At 37.4% G+C, this 14609-nt stretch overlaps 1 protein-coding gene across 6 annotated transcripts in view; it reads left to right on the top strand.

Moving 5' to 3' along the window:
• Positions 1 to 14609, top strand: part of HECTD1 (HECT domain E3 ubiquitin protein ligase 1) — a 77316-nt gene that overhangs the window by 46846 nt on the left and 15861 nt on the right. For 3 of the 6 annotated variants that reach the window (XM_019983529.2, XM_019983528.2, XM_070775980.1), the window contains exons 25-28: positions 3008 to 3844; positions 4536 to 4757; positions 10446 to 10579; positions 11419 to 11541. In XM_019983529.2, the coding sequence (XP_019839088.2) occupies positions 3008 to 3844; positions 4536 to 4757; positions 10446 to 10579; positions 11419 to 11541 (1316 nt within the window). The remainder of the gene's footprint in view (positions 1 to 3007; positions 3845 to 4535; positions 4758 to 10445; positions 10580 to 11418; positions 11542 to 14609) is intronic. The other 3 variants (XM_019983531.2, XM_019983530.2, XM_070775981.1) reach the window with 3 other exon arrangements.

The following is a 14609-nucleotide window of genomic DNA, read 5'->3' as shown; positions in this document are numbered from 1 at the left end:
AAATTGAGTATTTACATCACAAAATATTTTTCTTTTGTTATTTTGAGGTAGTTTATAAATTGAATAAATGTTCCAGGAATAATAAGAAAAACCCATCTATTGGTTTTATGTTAAAATGGAAAAATCATTTACTTAGATAGTGGAAAAGTTTTTAATTCTTAGGTTTTGACTCAAAACTTACTGCTAATAATTTGAAGTAATTTTTATGAATAAGTTAGTATAAGGTGAATACCCTAAAAGACATATTTTTCTGCTACTTTTGTATCTTTTTTTTAGTTTATTATTCATAAGTTTCCATTGATCTTAATTTCTTATGCTTTTCTTTATCTTGTTAGCCTCACAAAAATCAGGCAAAATTTTTTTGTTCAATTATAAGTCATATAGAAGAAAAAGCATTAGTGTTTTTAAGTTAAACACTTTTCAGTAAAGTACAGAACAAAAATTGTAGCATTTTCATTTATTATATTTCAAAATGTTGCTCAGTCTACCAGTTTTTCTTTGGGATATTAAACTTTCGTGTTCTGTAAGCAATATTTTTTAAAATCCAGTTCATTTTAACTTTTGATTCTGTAGATTTCAAGGAAGTTCATACCCACTTTATGCTATTAACTCCCAGAAGGAACTATAGTGGCTAGATTTTTTTCTTATAACCTAAAAGGCTCATTTATTAGTGGATAATTTGCCTAACCAGTGGTGGTTCTTACGAATTTTGCCTACCATTTAAAAAATAAAATGTTCATATTGTCAGTTTACACCAAAAGATAATAAAAGTGACAATGCTGAAGAGAATGACTAACAATTTGATATCTTAACTATGTGATAAAAGCATCTGTTTACTTAAACTCTTTTTGCTTTAAAAAAAAAACATTTAAAATTCTACATTTTACTACATTTAAAATGTAGTAAATTCTACATTTACTAAATTTTACTTCATTTAAAATTCTGTCCCTGAAATTACATTACAAAATGCATTTCTGTTTAGTTGTACCCTAATTTCAGATTATCATCATAGCAGGTTTATAGTGAATGAGCATGTATGCAGCTGCCAAAATTCATAAAAAATAATAATACTTGAATAATAATAGTTCAATTCAGAAATTTCCAATGTTCTTGTTTTTGCACATCTTAATGATACTTAGTTAATAGTCTATTTCCCCTAAAATGTTTGACTTTTAAATGTGTGAGCCATTTAGGGATATTTAAGCACTGTGTGTTTTTCTTGGTTTGGAGTCAAGTGAAGCAACTATATAGGAAAATTGGAATCTTAATTTCAGAATTTAGCATATAAGAAAGGCTTATTTTTGCTTATCTGACAAATGCAGAAAAGCCATACCTTAAAACCGTTAACGTCATAGAGAATTCTTAGCTTTCAAATACTTAAGCTTACCATTTTTATTAATGGCTAGTTGTTAACTCTTTTTATCTAAAGAGGACTTCAGAGTTTTGTAAATATCTAGTTTTGGATATGTACCCTTTCTGAGTTCCTGTCAGTGATCAGTTTAAACACTGATGGGAGTGTTTAAATTATTCTGAAGCATAATTGAATGGTTTACATTTATTAGTTATTTTTCTACGCTGTGTCAAATCTCTTCCCTTTCTAAAGAACATTTGTGTTTGTAGGAATATCCATTTTTTAATTTATCACACAAATATGAGTGCCTATTATGTAAAGGTACTCTATTAGACTTCAGATACGCAGTGGTCAACAAAAAAGTACGATCCCATGCTTTCTGGTAAAACAGATAAAACATACAGTTACAGATTTTGACATGTGCTATGAAATAAGTTATCAGTATATTTTGGGACCAGTTAATATGATACAAATGTAATTTTAATTCGGGATTGGGGTATGCTTTTGAACTTTTCCTTTTCTCACACTTTTCCATGTTGCAGAAGAGATAGTTAAAAGTTGATTCTTCAGAGGTTAATTCAGCATACAGGATAAATTGAGGCAATTGAAATCTCATCTAAACTAGATTATGTAGATTTGGGGCAGTCAGTTTCCTCTCAAACAACTTGTATGCAGATAATCCCCACAGGTAATTTAATATTACTTAAACCCCTCTGAGTTTCATTGTAAACATGTATGAACTTGGCATGTGTGTGTGCATGTATGCATGAGAGTATGTGTGTGTGTGTGTGGGTAAAGTACTTTTAAAGTTTTTAAAGACTATTTTTATGTGCTTTTTTTCCCCTGAAGTAATTAGCTTATAACACTAAAATGAGATTGTAAAATTTATACTAATTTTATTTCTAATAGGCAGTTTATTTTGTTTTTGGAAATTAATTCCATTTTTAAAAAAGAAGTATTTTTTTCCAAGTATAAGTAAATATAGGTTTAATATTATGCTCATTAGTCCTTTTCATGTTGTTAGCTTTATCATATAGGTTCTATCTAATAAAAGAGCTTAGCATACTTTTAAAATTTTGGTTTTAGAATTTTGTGCTTATTCAAATTTATTAATTTTAATCATAAGAGAACCAAGTAACCACTGAACTTTGAGAACACAACCGAAATGCTAACTTAGTGTTATTTGAGCTAGTGGCCTAGAATTTCTACAGTGATAAATGAACATTTTGTCCGTCAATTACAGGATTTAGCCCAAACTTAGAAATTAATGGTTAAGCCAGCACTTTTTCTATAAACATTTGACCACATGATCATATTTAGCAACTAAAAAAGCTTTTACTTAGATTTCATGTATACTTGCTGAAGTTGCAATAGTTTACCATTTTTATCCATCTTTTTTACGATTTTTAACGGTTCTTCCCCTTGAAAGATACTCCAGTAGTTATAAACGTGACCCTTATGTTGTTTTTAAATATTAACAAAGAATTCAGAAATAAGAGAAACAGAAGGATTCAATTTTAGTTGGCAGACCTTAGATGACTAGAAATTCAGAGAAGTACAGCACTGATGAAAAGCTGATCCCATATTGTGGAGCTACTGTCTGACACGCTCCTATCTGCTTTCTGCTGGGTCTCACAAACTCCTGTCCCTTTCCAGGCTGGATTGATGTCACCTGGGATGCTGGTGGCTCAAACTCTTACCGTATGGGCGCAGAAGGAAAATTTGACCTCAAGCTTGCACCAGGGTACGACCCTGATACAGTGGCATCACCCAAACCTGTTTCATCCACTGTTTCAGGCACAACGCAATCATGGAGCAGCTTGGTGAAAAACAACTGTCCAGACAAGACATCTGCTGCTGCAGGCTCCTCAAGTAGAAAAGGAAGCAGCAGTTCTGTGTGTAGCGTGGCCAGTAGCAGCGACATCAGCTTGGGTTCGACCAAAACGGAACGGAGATCAGAAATTGTAATGGAACACAGTATAGTTTCAGGAGCTGATGTCCATGAACCAATTGTTGTTCTTTCATCTGCTGAAAACGTCCCTCAAACAGAAGTAGGGTCATCTTCCAGTGCAAGTACCAGCACCTTAACAGCGGAAACGGGAAGTGAAAATGCTGAAAGAAAGTTAGGCCCTGATAGTTCTGCTCGTACTCCTGGGGAGTCTAGTGCAATATCCATGGGAATTGTTAGTGTTAGTTCTCCTGATGTTAGTTCAGTATCTGAGTTAACTAATAAAGAAGCAGCTTCGCAACGGCCCCTTAGCTCTTCAGCAAGTAACAGACTGTCAGTGAGTTCTTTGTTGGCTGCCGGGGCCCCTATGAGCTCTAGTGCAAGTGTACCTAACCTGTCCTCAAGAGAAACATCTAGCTTGGAGAGTTTTGTAAGGAGAGTGGCAAACATAGCACGGACTAACGCCACCAACAACATGAATCTAAGCCGAAGCAGCAGTGATAACAACACTAATACTTTGGGGAGGAATGTGATGAGCACAGCAAGTAAGTGAGCTTTTCCTTATAGAACCCAATGCTTTTTCCACTCTGAGGGATGCAAAGTAGGATTTGTTTAGTGGATTGTGGCTCTAGTCTTTAACCAGATCATTAAACCCTGTTATATACGACTGTGTCACGTTTAGCACTTCAGGAATACAAGGTTAAGTTCTGTAGAATTGTGACATTTTAAGAATTCTGATCAGGACCTGATAAAGAACCTCTTATTCTAATTCTGAAGAATAAAATAACACGTTTCTGTTTTTCACTCCTCTGATTGTTAATTACCAGAGGAAATAGATGGCTATTAACTATCATCAGAGTCAGCTGAAATCGGAGCGTAATACTGGCATAACTTTTACTTAGGTCCTGAATTGATACTAGCTTATGAAAGTTTTAAATTCTAATTAAAGCTACCAATGGGTCAAAGTAATTCCCTTGGAAAATACCATTGGGAGTAATTTCAGTGCCTGCTTCACTTATTTTAAAAGCTAGGCTTAACATTCTAAAAAATAATAATACTATAAAAACAAGAACTTCTAGTTGGATTTCAGTTGGGTTCCCAAAGTTGTTGCTTTTCAGCCTTTTAATAATCAGTGTTTCATGACCGCATTATTTTTTCTAAATATACAATGTAGTTTTTCTAAGGTTTACACAATCCTCCCTTTTTTGTACTAATTTGCTTCATTTTTATCCTTAGCTTCTCCTCTTATGGGTGCTCAGAGTTTCCCTAATTTGACCACACCCGGTACTACATCGACAGTGACTATGTCAACATCCAGTGTTACTAGCAGCAGCAATGTAGCAACAGCAACAACAGTTTTATCAGTTGGTCAGTCTTTAAGTAATACTTTAACCACCAGCCTCACATCAACCTCCAGTGAGAGTGACACAGGTCAGGAAGCAGAATATTCCTTATATGGTAAGTTACAGTATCAAATATTGATATTTATGTGGTGATGTTTTTATCACATTTTTCTCCTGGGGTGTTCTAAATTTTTGATTAGAAAAGGATGATTCTCTCTTATAAATATGGCAGCTTTATATGTGATGAAAAAACTCAAAGTGATATGAAGAACTGTTAAATTATCTGGTTGTAAATAGACATCTAGGAACTTCTGTGTGTCATCCTTTTCTTGGCTTTTTTGTCACTAGTGAAGTTTTATTAGAAGAACCGTAATAATTTGACATCTTTATAAGAAAAGAAGTGTGATAGATTAATGAGCTTTGTAAATTAATAATTGTCTGTACATTATAATGTAAGGAAAAATACTCCTGTGTGTCTTGTGTACTTTCAGTACCCTGCTCACAGACAGCTTCACTTCTGCACCTCTGACCACCAAGTGTGTGTAAAGCTTTCCCACAATTCTGACACTACCTGCTTACCTGGAGATCGTATCAGATTCCACAGCTTAAAGTCTCAGATCTCCAACACTGCCCACCCCTCACTTTGCCCCTTTAGTCACTAATCACAAATTCAGATTGTTATCTGTGCTTCTCACTGACTGGCTGTAAACTGGAAGTTTCCACAACCCCCTCTTTGGGTTAGATTAATTTGCTGGAGTGGCTCACAGGGCTCAGAAAAACATTTTATGTACTAGGTTACTGGTTTTTTATAAAAAGGATATATAGGGGATACTCTGGTAGTCCAATGGTTAGGACTCTATGCTACCACTGCCAGGGGGCCAGGGTTCCATCCCTGGATTGAGAACAAGATCCCATAAGATGCTTGATCCGGCCAAAAAAGAAGAGAAGAATATATAACTCAGGAACAGGCAGATGGAAGAGAGGCACAGGGTAAAGCCCGGGAGGTGCCAAGCACAGGACCTGGCATCCCCATGGAGTTCAGGAGCCATCCTGGCCTGTCATTGTGTTCATGTCTACCAGCCTGGAAGCTTTCTGAACCCCCAGCCTTTCAGGGCTTTTATTTTTTGGAGACTTCATGATTTAAGCACCAGTGATTAAATTACCAGCCATTGGTGGTATGGCCACCAGTCTCCAGCTCCTCTCCCTGGAGGTCTAAGGGACGAGATGAAAGTTCTAGTCCTCTGATTGTGGTTGGTTCCACTAACAACCAGCCCCATCCTTCAATTACCTAAGGGCTTTCTAAAAGTCTCCTCATTAAAACAACTCGAGTTATAAATAACAAATGACATCTCTATTGCTCTTAGGAAATACCAAGAGTTTAAGAAAACTCAGTGTATTGAACAGAGATGACCAAATTTTATTATAAACCACTGTATCACAACAGTTATCAAAGTCTTCTGAAAATTATTCTTTATTTAGGTGACATTTGAAATATTCAGATGAATTAGTTCTTGCTTAGGTTTTATAGTTACATTATTGAATGTAACTGTGGTATGTAGTCAATGATTCAATTAAAATGTTTCTAATTAGGACGGTAAAATTTTTTATAGAAGGGAAATACTGAAACAAATAAAAATCATCTAGTCCCTACCATTGTTGTCATTTGATACATATCATTTGATATATCTGTTCTTTAAGAAAAAAGGAATTCTATCCTTTCTGGACAGCTCTTTTCACTGAGTACACTGTAAAAATATTTTAATATAGTTCAGTGAGTTTCTACAACATAGAATGGCTGCCAGATATTCCTGTTTGTATGATCATTATTTAATATTGATTGGATATTTAAGTTACAGTTTTTCATTACCATCAGCATTGTTACGAGTGAGCATCCTTTGTATTTTTGTGTATTTTTCTTAGGGTAAATTCCTAAAGGAGTAATTGTTGAATTTCCTTCCAAAAAGGTTGTATTCCCATCATTATTGTTTTAGAATACCCTTTATCACAATCCTTGATCACCTGTTCTTTTTTCAAAATTACTTTTGTTAATTTCAAATATAAAAAGTTTATATGAAGATATATTTTAAGTACTATCTTGTGTATGCATCATTTTAATATGTTTTCATTTTTTTGAGAATGTGGTCTCTTGTATTCCAAGCTACCAACTGGATCTGATGATCTATGATTTTAGGAAAAGCATTATATTTCTGTTTCCACTTTATATGTTAAATAAGTATGTAGTAAAATGACGATAATAGTTATACCAAAGTATCGTAAATTCACCAGATAAGCATTTCTACTTTGGTTTTCCTCATGGAGGCCTTCTGCTTCTCCCTATTACTATGTTAACTTTAAGCTTTAGTTCTGTTAATAAATCATGTGAAGGTTAAGAAAGTTGTAGGTATACTAATGGGAAAGAATATTGAGGAGTCAGGGCTACTGCTGCTGCTGCTGCTGCTGCTGCTAAGTCGCTTCAGTCGTGTCCAACTCTGTGTGACCCCATAGACGGCAGCCCACCAGGCTCCCCCGTCCCTGGGATTCTCCAGGCAAGAACACTGGAGTGGGTTGCCATTTCCTTCTCCAGTGCATGAAAGTGAAAAGTGAAAGTGAAGTCGCTCAGTTGTGTCCGACCCTTAGTGACCCCATGGACTGCAGCCTACCAGGCTCCTACGTCCATGGGAGTTTCCAGGCAAGAGTACTGGAGTGGAGTGCCATTGCCTTCTCCGCAGGGCAAACTGACTGCCTTTTAAAAATTATTCTTTGGTGATTAAAATTTCCTTTTCTGCATTTCTAAAACTGGAGGACTCTTTGACAGTGCTGTTGTATGAAGGATCAGAGTAAGATCTGCATTACAAAATAATTTCTATATATGCAAACTTTCACTGTGTTATGTTTAGAGGGACATGATTTGATTGTGTGATATAATCAAATGTGTGAAATAAGGAGCTTTTTAAAATATATATATTATCCTTGTAAAGTGAAAATGTTAGTCACTTAGTTTTGTTCGCCTCTTTGCGACCCTATGGACTGTAGCCTGCCAGGCTCCTCTGTCCATGGAATTCTCTAGGCAAGAATACTGGAGTTGGTAGCCATTCCCTTCTTCAGGGGATCATCCCAACCCAGGGATCAAACTCATGTCTCCTACATTGCAGGCAGATTCTTTAACATCTGAGCCACGAGGGAAGCCTTATGTAATATCCTTATACTAGGATAAAAAAGGGAAGATGAGTAAAACCACTGACTTCAGTGAATTGTAACACATGAAAAATGGAGTTTATATACCTACATATTTTTTCCTTTAAGAAATAAACCTAAAAGTGGAATTTATTTTGTGTACTGCCACATAATATTCATGAGAACCATTACCAAAAATACAGGATGGCACTTTACATGTTTGTTGTCTAGTCACTAAGTTGTGTCTGACTCTTTTGCCACCTCTATGGACTGTAGCCTGCCAAGCTCCTCTGTCCATGGAAATTCCTAGCCTAGAATACTAGAGTGGGTTGCCATTTCCTTCCCCAAGGGATCTTTCTGACCCAAGAGTTGAACCCGTGTCTCCTGCATTGCAGGCGGATTCTTTTACTGCTGAGCCAAAAGGTTAGGGGTAATATATTTCATCAAATTTAAGATGCTATTAATTATAAGATTATTTTATGTCATTAAGGAAAAAATGTTGCCAATTTAGCTGTGAATATTCTGAGATCATTATGTGTCTTATAAGCAATGGCAAGTCATAGTAAAAGGCATTGAATTTTTAGTCTTGTATAATTAGACATAAAAAATTGTATTTGGTTCAGGAACCTGTAAATGCAAGTTCCTACTAAATAATTACAAATTGTTTTTTGGATATTTTTTTGTAATGTATATACTGCCTTCTTATCCATAGAAGTTTTTTTTTTTTTTTTTTTTAAATTCCAGAGCCAATAAAAAACTCCTGTTTTAGTCCCATTATTCCTCTTTTTTTTTTTTTTAATTTTATTTTATTTTTAAACTTTACATAATTGTATTAGTTTTGCCAAATATCAAAATGAATCCGCCACAGGTATACATGTGTTCCCCATCCTGAACCCTCCTCCCTCCTCCCTCCCCATATTCCTCTTTTTATTTTCAGTTCCTATGGAGAACAGCTTCTCAACACCTTCGTTATGTAGGGCAGTGTAAATTTGACCTAATCTTCACTGAAGGATGGAGGGGAGAGAGCCTAACAAGGAGGCAGACAAAAGGGATTAAAGTTTATTTTTTATGCGCTAGGTAATTTGGATGATATATAAAGCTGTACCTAACATCATTCCATAGTAAATAGGCATTATCTTTAAGTAGTCATTATCATTAAGCAGTCTCTCTAGTCACATAGATAAATTCAATTCTTTCTGATCAACTTAAATTCTGTTCTTTTCTCTTTCACAGTTTATATATATGTATATATATATATATATATTTAAATATTGGTTTTTATTTATTTGGCTGCATAGAGTCTTAGTTCGGAGAAGGCAATGGCACCCCACTCCAGTACTTTTGCCTGGAAAACCCCATGGACGGAGGAGCCTGGTAGGCTGCAGTCCATGGGGTCGCTAGAGTCGGACACGACTGAGCAACTTCACTTTCACTTTTCACTTTCATGCATTGGACAAGGAAATGGCAGCCCACTCCAGTGTTCTTGCCTGGAGAATCCCAGGGACGGGGAAGCCTGGTGGGCTGCCGTCTCTGGGGTCACACAGAGTCGGACACGACTGAAGTGACTTAGCAGCAGCAGAGTCTTAGTTGTGGCACGTGGGAATTAATTCCCTGACCAGGGATCAAACCCAGCCCCCCTGTATCTTGAGCACAGAGTTTTAGCCACTGGACCACCAGGGAATTCCCACACAGTTTATATATTTGTTTACTTTTTAAATGTCTGTCTCCCCTGTAAGCTCCATGGGGGTTCATACCATGTCTATCTTGTTTACAACTATGTGTCAGTTCAGTTCAGTCAACAGTTCAGTCACTCAGTCGTGTCTGACTGTTTGCGACCCCATGAATCACAGCACGCCAGGCCTCCCTGTCCATCACCAACTCCTGGAGTTCACTCAAATTCATGTCCATCGAGTCGGTGATTCCTTCCAGCCATCTCATCCTCTGTCATCCCCTTCTCCTCCTGCCCCCAATCCCTCCCAGCATCAGGGTCTTTTCCAATGAGTCAACTCTTCACATGAGGAGGCCAAAGTATTGGAGTTTCAGCTTTAGCATCAGTCCTTCCAGTGAACACCCAGGACTGGTCTCCATTAGGATGGACTGGTTGGATCTCCTTGCAGTCCAAGGGACTCTCAAGAGTCTTCTCCAACACCACAGTTCAAAAGCATCAATTCTTCGGTGCTTAGCTTTTTTCACAGCCTATACCTAGTGCCTAATGCAGTTCTTGGCACATAGTAGGCACTCAAACAGATACGTGTTGACACAGCTAATGATTCCAAAGTGTTCTCTTTCCACCATTGTGTTTCCACTGACTTATACAGAGAATGTGATAGGGCTGCTTTTATTTTTTAACATATCCCATATTGTTGACCTTTTTGAAAAATGATTTTGTGGATACGGATTTAGTTTATTACCATCCTTTATCCCATGTCGTTTTCTGCCATGCTTGGGACTGTTTGCTGCTGTTACTCATCCTTCGTGTGTGGTGGCAGAAGAAGAGTGGCATCACTAAATGTGGCTTTATACCTGAACCTTTGAGTTTTACCTGTGTGTTATAAAACAGATTCACAAAGGTACTCTGGTATGCTTGGTCACTTGTGTTAAGAGGAAGATTGTTGGTTTTGTTTTCTAGATTTCCTTGATAGCTGCCGTGCCAGTACTCTGTTAGCTGAGCTAGATGACGATGAGGACTTGCCAGAGCCAGACGAGGAAGATGATGAAAATGAAGATGACAATCAGGAGGACCAAGAATACGAGGAGGTTATGGTAGAGAGAGAGTCCCTCATTTTCTTCACTGAGATAGGTTGTTGATAATTGAAATGAAGAAAAGAAAAGCAACATTCTAGTCAAACTTAGATGCAAGAAAATAGAGCACCAGTGTGAAAGATGTGCTGATGTTTTTACAGGTTTAAAAATGTGAAGAACTGCTGTAATCCTAAATAATACAATTTTCAGGACCTCCTCTGGCAATTCAGCGGTTAAGATAGGGGACCCAGGTTTGATCCCTGGTTGGAGAACTAAGATCCTACATGCCATGTGGCATGGACAAAAAAAAAAAAGCTATACTTAGAATTTTCTGGTATCTACTGTTTTGCAGACAGTATCTGTATTATCTCATGAGTGTTTACGCAGACCTATGAGATAGAGACATAGAAAACATAATTTGCTCAAATTAATCAGAGTTAAGTAGGAAGTAGGACCCAAGCTTAGGCAGTATGATCCAGAACCTGTAGTGTTTGTTAACTATGATTGTCTTAAAATTGAACTTTTGCTTGAAAATGCCTTTTATTTTAGCTTCATGTATAATTTTAATTTCCTTTTATAAAATGTAGACGATTAAAGCATTTTTTCCTAAGTTGGGTTTTAGTGGGTAGAGAACTTCCAAGAAATGCTTTTGTATACCTTTCTTGGAAAATATATAGAGCATGGGCACGTTTCTTCTGAATGTATATGATGTATGATGAATTTAAAACTTTTCTATAAATGGCTAATGAAGTTCTCTAATGACAGTTTTGATAACATAGATTTATAGTTCAGGTCAAGGCTGAAGAGGGATATATATGAGTCACGTAATTAGACACGTCTCTTTCCATTTCCCGTATCAGATTCTGAGACGTCCGTCCCTACAGCGCCGAGCTGGCTCCCGCTCTGATGTAACACACCATGCTGTCACCTCACAGCTACCACAGGTCCCAGCTGGAGCAGGGAGCCGACCTATTGGGGAGCAGGTAATATCTTCATGTCTGCCTTCCTACAGTGGAGTTTTTTCCTTCCACAGTAAAGCACTGACTGAAATGTCTAGGAGAATCTACAGAGGGGGCACGGTGAGTCCAGGAAGCAACCAGAGTTAACAGAAGGATACTTGCCCATCTACTTGGGTTCCATATACTAGGTAGAGTCCATGATTGCTCTCCCGTAATGCAGACAGGGTTTTTTTTTTACTTGAGACACCCTCCTTGGCCTTTTTGTGGTAGTAAACATATATTAAAATCAGTTCAGTTACTCAGTCATGTCCGACTCTTTGCAACCTCATGGACTGCAGCACGCCAGGCCTCCCTGTCCATCACCAACTCCTGGAGTTTACTCAGACTCATGTCCATTGAGTTGGTGATGCCATCCAACCATCTCATCCTTTGTCATCCCCTTCTTCTCTTGCCTTCAATCTTTCCTAGCATCAGGGTCTTTTCAGATGAGTCAGCTCATCGCATCATGTTGCCAAGGTATTGGGGTTTCAGCTTCAGCATCAGTCCTTCCAATGAACATTCAGAACTGATTTCCTTTCGGATGGACTGGTTGACTCTCCCTCTAGTCCAAGGGACTCTCAAGAGTCTTCTCCAAAACCACAGTTCAAAGCATCAATTCTTTGGCACTCAGCTTTCTTTATAGTCCAACTCTCACATCCTGACTACTGGAAAAATCATAGCCTTGAGTAGATGAACCTTCGTTGGCAAAGTAATGTCTCTGCTTTTTAATATGCTATCTAGTTGGTCATAACTTTCCTTCCAAGGAGTAAGCGTCTTTTAATTTCATGGCTGCAGTCACCATCTGCAGTGATTTTGGAGCCCCAAAAATAAAGTCTGCCACTGTTTCCACTGTTTGTCCATCTGTTTGCCATGAAGTGATGGGACTGGATGCCATGATCCTCGTTTTCTGAATGTGGAGCTTTTAGCCAATTTTTTCACTCTCCTATTTCACTTTCATCAAGAGGCTCTTCAGTTCTTTTTCACTTTTTGCCCTAAGGGTGGGGTCATCTGCATATCTGAGGTTACTGATATTTCTCCCAGCAATTTTGATTCCAGCCTGTGGTTCATCCAGCCCAGGGTTTCTCATGATGTACTCTGCATATAAGCGAAATAAACAGGGTGACAATATACAGCCTTGATGTACTCCTTTTCCTATTTGGAACCAGTCTGTTGTTCCATGTCCAGTTCTAACTGTTGCTTCCTGACCTGCATACAGATTTCTCAGGAGGTAGGTCAGGTGGTCTGGTATTCCTATCTCTTGAAGGATTTTCCACAGTTCATTGTGATCCACACAGTCAAAGGCTTTGGCATAGTCAATAAAGCAGAAATAGATGTTTTTCTGGAATTCTGCTTTTTCGATGATCTAGCAGATGTTGGCAAATTGATTTCTGGTTCCTCTGCCTTTTCTAAAACCAGCTTGAACATCTGGAAGTTCACGGTTTATGTATCATTGAAACCTGGCTTGGCGAATTTTGAGCATTTGCTAGCATGTGAGATGAGTGCAACTGTGTGGTAGTTAGAGCACTCTTTGGCGTTGCCTTTCTTAGGGATTGGAATGACAACTGACCTTTTCCAGTCCTGTGGTCACTGCTGAGTTTTCCAAATTTGCTGGCATATTGAGTGCAGCACTTTCACAGCATCATCTTGTAGGATTTGAAATAGCTCAACTGGAATTCCATCACCTCCACTAGTTTTGTTCGTAGTGATGCTTCCTAAGGCCCACTTGACTTCACATTCCAGGATGTCTGGTTCTAGGTGAGTGATCGCACCATCTTGATTATCTGAGTCGTGAAGATCTTTTTTGTATAGTTCTTCTGTGTATTCTTGCCACCTCTTCTTAATATCTTCTGCTTCTGTTAGGTCAATAGCATTTCTGTCCTTTATTGAGCCCATCTTTGCATGAAATGTTCCCTTGATATCTCTAATTTTCTTGAAGAGATCTCTAGTCTTTCCCATTCTATTAGCCTTTGCCCTGCTTCATTCTGTACTCCAAGGCCAAATTTGCCTGTTACTCCAGGTGTTTCTTGACTTTCTACTTTTGCAGTCCAGTCCCCTATAATGAAAAGGACATCTATTTGGGGTTTTAATTCTAGAAGGTCTTGTAGGTCTTCATAGAACTGTTCAACTTCAGCTTCTTCAGCATTACTGGTCTGGGCATAGACTTGGATTACCTTGATATTGAATGGTTTGCCTTGGAAACAAACCAAGATCATTCTGTCATTTTTGAGACTGCATCCAAGTACTGCATTTTGGACTCTTGTTGACTGTGATACTTCATTTCTTCTAAGGGATTCTTGCCCACAGTAGTAGATATAATGGTCATCTGCGTTAAATTCACCCATTCCAGTCCATTTCAGTTCGCTGAGTCCTAAAATGTCGACATTCACTCTTGCCATTTCCTGTTTGATCACTTCCAATTTGCCTTGATTCATGGACCTAACATTCCAGGTTCCTATGCAGTATTGCTCTTTACAGCATGGTTCATAGCTATTTTCTAAGATTTGTAGTTTTCACAGTAGAGAAACAGAAGTATTAGCCTATTAGCTAACATTTATTTATCTTTAATTATGTGCTAGATACTGCTTATGTATAGTAACTAATTCAATGCATTCAACAACCCTTTTAAGTTATCATTAGTCCCAGTTTTCAGATGAAGTGATTACTAAAGATCACACGTAGAAGTTTTAGATCCCAGATAAAACTGGTTTCAGACCTATCAAATGTCAGTTTGATCTCCTGTAATGGTTCATCTCAATTAAGTGTTATGAGGGGGCTAAATATGTACATATAAGTATTTACATAACTATTGTTTTAAAATTATTATATCAGACATTTATAATATTTATAATTCATTGAATATTTTGTTGATAAAATTAATAAAAGCAAAGAAGAGGAGAAAAATGTTCCTTAAAAAAACTTGTATTATGGAAATTTTTAAACATGCTAGAAGTAGAAAGTAGAAGTAGAAAGAAATATTGCAGTGAATCCCTAGGAACTCATCATTTGACAAATCAATACTTTGTAGAACTTGTTTGAACTATTTGCCCCAAAGT

The sequence above is a fragment of the Bos indicus genome, chromosome 21 (assembly GCF_029378745.1).
Source record: "Bos indicus isolate NIAB-ARS_2022 breed Sahiwal x Tharparkar chromosome 21, NIAB-ARS_B.indTharparkar_mat_pri_1.0, whole genome shotgun sequence".
Taxonomy (NCBI): domain Eukaryota; kingdom Metazoa; phylum Chordata; class Mammalia; order Artiodactyla; family Bovidae; genus Bos; species Bos indicus.
Note: the sequence above shows the minus strand (reverse complement) of the source record. Positions and strands in the feature narration are given on the sequence as shown.